A 6000-nucleotide genomic window follows, 5' to 3' on the forward strand; every position below is an offset into this window, starting at 1 on the left:
GGGAGCATGGCTGAAAATAAACCAAGCAGGGCAGCCTCTTTCCCATTGCTCATTTTTCTCTTCTTTCACCTTTCACCCTCCATCTGTATTATCAGCTCTCTCTTCTTCATTTTCTTGCTTCTCCATTGCCTGTCCTTCTATGTAATTTGCCCTTATTTTGTCTCCTTTCACATGGTCTCTCTTGACCTGCACTGGCAAGTGACAGGCAAGCCATTCTTCCAGTTTCTCTTGCTCTGTCTGCTCCCTTAGTTTCTCTTCCTTCCAGCTGGTCCTGAGTTAAAGCCCTTGAATCCCAACTCCAGGTCAGAGGAGGCCGGTCACATTGGGCTGGAGGGGTTCCCAGGTTCATCCTCTTTCTCCCTCTTGGCCGCCCATCACCTCTCCTCCCGTCCACTCTACAGGGCTCATAAGACAGAATCAGGGAACTCAGGTATCTTGCAAAGGCTTTATTTGAAAATTTTGAAACTTACATCCCACAAGAATTCAAGATTATCACCACAAGAAGAAAGAGATAATACAAAAATATATATCACAGCATAGGAGCCAGGTAAGAGAGGAAGAAGGAAGGTGGGAAAAATTATGAGAAGTAGGGAGAAACCTGGGGGCAGGGGGACAAAAGGAGGGAGAGTGGAAGAACAAAGGAGGGAGGGAAGGAGAGATGTTAGGGAGCCCCAGAGGGGAGGGATAAATTGGGAGGTAGAGCTCCCAATGGCCTTGAACCAGCTGGCTCCATTCCCTGGCAGCCTCAGTGGAATTAGGGAGGCCCTTAGAGAGGCTGGGAAGTAGAGGACTGGCTCAGGGGGCTCTGAATTCCAGAGAGTGACACACACACAGACAGCCAGGACAGATAAGACAAAAGGGACTTAGGAGGAAGGGCAGGGCAAATGGGAGCCCCTTTCGTGGGTAGTGCAGCAGGTGACTCCCCAAAACCCATCTCCCAGACAACAGAACTTAGCAGTGGGGTGGAGGACTCCCCAAAACCCATCTCCCAGACAACAGAACTTAGCAGTGGGGTGGAGGACTCCCCAAAACCCATCTCCCAGACAACAGAACTTAGCAGTGGGGTGGGGGAGAAGTGTGGGGCCTCACTACCCTCATCCTTATGGGAGCCCTCAGGGTATGAGATCACCCATGGAGTGGAATGAGGGAGAGAGTGAAACACATGACAGGGAACAGGATGGGCCATGACAGATGGGGGGCACAAGGAGCCCCCAGCTCACCTCCCACCCACCTCTGGGCAGCATGCAGGAGCCACAGAAAATAGATCAGTGGGTGTTCATGAGGGAGAATGTAAGCACAACACACAACACAACATGGGGCCAGGAAATGCATGTGAGAGGAATGGTAAAGTCAGCCACTGACCACTGAGTGACTGAGATGAGCATGAAATGTGGGAAGAGAAAATGAAAAATGAGAAACAAAAGGGAGAATGTGAGGGGTCAGCAGAGGGGAGAGAGGTGGATGGGGAGAGGGTGCAGAAGGCTGGCTGCACAAGAGCATGAGTGTGTGCAATGGCCCGTGAGGGTGGAGGTGAGTGTGCAAGGCTTTCATGTGAGTGTGCAAGGGTGGGGATGGGGCACCAGAAACCAGAGGCCCCACTTAAAGGAGGGTGAGCAGATAGGATTGCCTACAGGGCCAGTGAGTGTTCCAGGGTGGTGTGCCAGGGCAGAAGCCAGGAGCACCTGCAGCCCCAGCTCCCACAGCTGCCCTACCCTCAGTGGGATGGTGGCTATGCCGGCCCCTTGGCCTCCTGCTTGGTGGCACCCCAACATTGATGGGCATCACAGATTCACCAGGGGAATCCTGAGAGGAAGAGGGAAAGGGCGCAGTCAGGAAACAAGGGGTAAGCCGGAATTGAAAGGGGAGTCCAAGACAAGGGGAGTCAAGGCTAAGAGGGCGGAGTTGGAGTTAAATGGCAGCATGAGAATAGGACAGAGATCCACAGAGCAGGAGAAGGAAGGGTCCCCTCAGAGAGGAGGGGTCCTGGCTCCTTGGGAGGGCCAGGGACCAGGCTGGGAAGGAGAGCCAGGGGCTCTGGGAGGGCCAGGCCTACCTCCTTCCCACCCACCCAGGAGGGAGCACCCCCAACCACAGCTCCAGAGACCTAAACGTCCTCCCCTCCCCGCCCTCCATTCTTTTTGCCCTGGCCCTCACCGGTTCAACTGGAAGGCTGGAGCCCCTTTGGGCTGGGGTATCCCAGGCCCAAGCCGGGGTCCCCCTCGGGGCTCCTCGTGGTCAGGGGTGGGGGGTGGGTGAATCCCCGTAGGCCCCAGCACAGTGACCCCGCCGGGGCCAGGTCTGTCAGCGGCTGCTGCTCTCCTCCTCCTCAGGGAACCTTGGTTTCCTGAGTTGCTAGCGCGCTTCTGGCTGCGGTCCCAGCTGGTGCACCGGAAGGGAAGAGGTTCTCTCACACACTTAAGAAGCCCCCATCCTGAGCCTGCAGGGTTGGTCACCCCCAGCCTCCCTTAGGCACCCCTAAGATCCTACAGCTGAGAAACCGGCCTCTAACAGTTCCCTACACCAAATCTGAAACCAAGTGTCCATAAAACCACTTCTCCTGGGCTGGGATCTAAACCATCCCCCCAACCTGGTCCAGATCCACAGAGTTAGTACTTCCTCCCCACCAACAGGTGGAATCCCCCGGAATCGCCGCCTGGGGAGGCGTACCCAGAAAAACCATTTCTCTCCTCAGCAAGCACCTTGGCAGGTTTAGTTCTAGTTCAAAGCCAGCTAATGACCTGGACACTTTAATGATTCTCTCAGTAACGTGTGAAGGACTGGGTGACCCATTATTAAACACAGGCCAAGAAAGCTCCAGATTTACTCCCTCCTCCCCAGGTGCCCTAAGAAGGGGCTCTGCAGACTGGGTCATTGTTCTCAGCCTTGGAGGGACAAGGACAAGGAATGCCCAGCAAAGCCCCTAATGCACATGATAACCCCCCACCCCTCCCATTAACCTTGTGTGTCCCTGGGAGAAGGAATGTGCCCTGGTTTCTCACTGTCTCCCCCCACCCAAATCCTTAACTACCTTTCCTCAAGGTCGTGCTTTAATCTACCACTCCCTATCCCACCCCCAGCAAAATCCTGCCCTTGCTTCTTCCCTCCTTCCAGCCAAACATCCAGTTCCCAACGGCCAGCACCCTCATCCCCACAGCTTACCAGAACTTGAAGATGATGCCAGTGGCCACGAGAACAATGATGATGGAGATGGTAATTGTGACATAGAGCTGGGGGTCCACACCTGATTGGGGTGGGAAGAAAGTTTTAAGGGGGCTCAGTGTGGTAGGAGCCACGAGGGAGTGGGGACGGGGCTAGGCTGCAGGTTCAGTAAGCTTGAGGAGGGCTGCCAATGTGAATCCACGTTGCCCAACTCTTTCTAGAGCCTCTCCCCCTTTATTCCATTCATCAGCTTTACCCGGAGTTTTCAGCTCTTTTCCTCCCAAACCCCCCACTTTCCCAATCCTGTATATATGTGATGAGGAGGGGCTCCGAGGTCAGAGAGAACCCTGTTCTCTGTACAGAAACCAGGGGGTGGAACCGTCCATCTGTGCTCTGGCCTCACCCCCAAACCACTGGCCCTGGCTCTGCACTCTCTGAGCTGAGCTGTCACCCTGGGGTTCCTTCCATGGTGTTCCTCTGCATGGAATGCACCCACTCAAGGTTCAGTTCAAATGTCAATTCTTGGAAGGTGTCCTGATCCCCAGGCAGAGGCCGTCTCTCCTTTCTTTTCTTTTCTTTCTTTTTTTTTTTTTTTTTTGGTTAATCCTCACCCTAGGATATTTTTTCCATTGATTTTTAGAGAGAGTGGAAGGGAAGGGAAAAGACACAGAGAGAGAAACATCAATGTGAGAGAGACACATCAATTGGTTGCCTCCCGCACGCCTCAACCAGGGCCAGGAATTCGTGTACCAGAATCAAGCCCAGGGCCCTTCCATCTGAGGGCTGATGCTCTATCTACTGAGCCAAATCGGCTAGGGCTCTCCTCTTTTCTTAAGCAACATGCTGAGCATGCCTCTAGTAGAGCACTTATTACACTGACATCCCCAAGTGTTTACACATCTGTCTTCTCCGATGGCCCTGAGCTCCTCCAGGGCTCAGACGCGTCTTCATCTCTGCCTCCTGTGCCAGCGTGGTGCCTGACACATTTGTGGAAGGAGCTAACAGACAAGGCCTCGCTTGCTGCCCTGAGCTTCAACCAGCCTCCCCACCCTCATATCCCTACCGCCCTCTCACACTCCCACTCACCTTCCCCACGACCCCCGAACAAGAATGGCCGAAGGGTGGCAGGTGCTTCTCTAAGGATGATCCCATCTCCATCACCCCGCATGGAGTCTGAGTTGGGGTGTGGGGTAGCCAGCCCATGGGGGGCTGCAAAGCCATAGTCCAGGGGCAAAAATCCAGGATTGGCAGAGTTGGGATCCCCCCCATCCTCTCGAGACACTGTAGGGCCCCATACAATAGCCCAGGGATACTGGGATGAGGGTGGCCCCTCTTCAAAGCCTGATGGGGTGGCAGGGGGCGCGGTGCCTGGCAGGACTTGCCGCCTGGATCTTGGAACCCGAGGGGATCGGCTTGGTGGGGGTGCCCGCTCCCACACACAGACATGGCGTGGGGCTGAGGGACCTCCCCGGGCGCATGGGGGACGTGCTGGGGCTGGTGGGGTTCGAGGGGAGGAGGAGGAGCCTTGAGCAGGTGGTGGGAAGGGCAGCAACAGCAGTGGCCAGAGAGGGAGGAGGTGGGACAGCAGCAGTGCAGGCCTACAAAAAGGGAGAAAGAGAGGGTGAGACAGAAGCCCATCTTGGGCCTGTGTGTGGGGAAGACAGGCGCATACCTATGATCCCCAGCTGCCTCTCTCCAGGTCTCTCTGCAAAAGCAGGCGGGCTTTGGGAAGGTTCAGCCTCATTTCCTATCTTCCCAGGGTCTAGCCCTTAGGATGGAAGGCCCTTGATGGTCTAGGGAGGAAAGGGCCAAGACCTCATGAACGCTCCCTCCGCTGTGCCGAACTTACCACATCCTGGACTCCATGCTCGAGATCTTCCTCAGCTGTGACCCAGATTTTCAGCTTTTACTGGGGAAGAGAAGGGATTGTCACATCCCCACCCTGCCCTGCGTTCTTCCCCAGCTCATTCATCCACCAGTTCTACCCACATCTCCCCTCCCATGCTGCTGGCTGCCAGCAAAGCTGCTGCTCCCCAGGATTCACTGCTGCTGAGCATCCTTTGGGGGGAAAAACTCCCCAAGTGGCTCCCTGTCTAGCTCCCGGCCCCTCTCTACAACTACCCAGGCCGCTGTTATCTCCCCACCCCAGGGCCTACTCTCACTTCTCAGGCTTCCTTCTCACTTCCTTGCCCACAGCTCCAAGCTTTTCTTGGATCTTAATTTAGAGTCAAGAACCTTGTGATTCCTTGAGCACCTACCGCTAGGGAAAGAGTCAGGGTGGGGGAGGGTAGAGGAAGTCAATCTGAGTGTGTGAGTGTGTGTGTGGCACGTGCCCAGCCTGCCCACCCCACTTGTAGTTCCAGGCAATTCTCTTAGGATTGGCCTCAGGAATCTGCATCTTTAGGAGAAGGGGAAAAGGAGATGGAGGGAGGAAGGAAAGAGGCAGAGAGAGGTGAGTGGAGAAAAACTACAGAATATACTTTTTGCTCAGTGTTTAATCATACAAATGCATAGATGCCCTCTGACGGGAGGGGCCACCCCTTCCATGTAGCTCTCCTGGGTGAAGAATCCTGGAAGAGTCAGGGTGGTTGCTTTTGAAAGAGGAAGGACATGTGTTCAGGGTTGAGGGTGCTGGACGCCCGCTGCGCCAGGCTCTCCTACTGAAATGGGACTATGAAACCCTGAGGGATTATGGGTCTAGTCTGTACTCTAACTACTCCTCCGAGATCGTGGGAATTACAATAGCACGTCCTGGGGAAAGAGTTCAGGATACTGGTGCACTGGGGGAGGTGATTGATGCGCAAGTAGGGTCCTGCGAGGTACCCGCGCTGTCGTGACATC

The 6000-nt window shown here is 55.0% G+C and overlaps 1 protein-coding gene across 1 annotated transcript; it reads right to left on the reverse strand.

Moving 5' to 3' along the window:
* Nucleotides 1–1276: 1276 nt before the first annotated feature.
* PIANP (PILR alpha associated neural protein) lies at nucleotides 1277–5071 on the reverse strand. Its single transcript, XM_023749804.1, has 5 exons — nucleotides 5009–5071; nucleotides 4246–4757; nucleotides 3160–3241; nucleotides 2155–2379; nucleotides 1277–1803 (listed from the first exon to the last, which is right to left on the reverse strand). The coding sequence occupies exons 1-5, from the start codon at nucleotides 5023–5025 to the stop codon at nucleotides 1782–1784; spliced, it is 858 nt and encodes a 285-aa protein (XP_023605572.1). The 5' UTR covers nucleotides 5026–5071; the 3' UTR covers nucleotides 1277–1781.
* Between the last annotated feature and the right edge of the window lie 929 nt (nucleotides 5072–6000).

Source organism: Myotis lucifugus, unplaced genomic scaffold (assembly GCF_000147115.1).
Source record: "Myotis lucifugus unplaced genomic scaffold, Myoluc2.0 scaffold_10, whole genome shotgun sequence".
Taxonomy (NCBI): Eukaryota; Metazoa; Chordata; class Mammalia; order Chiroptera; family Vespertilionidae; genus Myotis; species Myotis lucifugus.

Excerpts from the sequence above, each read along its gene's own strand:
- PIANP (XM_023749804.1), bottom strand. Across the intron at positions 2,380-3,159 it reads GGCATCATCTTCAAGTTCTG|CTGGGACCGCAGCCAGAAGC; the intron begins GTAAGCTGTGGG and ends CCGGTGCACCAG. Across the intron at positions 1,804-2,154 it reads CCAGCCTTCCAGTTGAACCG|GATTCCCCTGGTGAATCTGT; the intron begins GTGAGGGCCAGG and ends TCTTCCTCTCAG.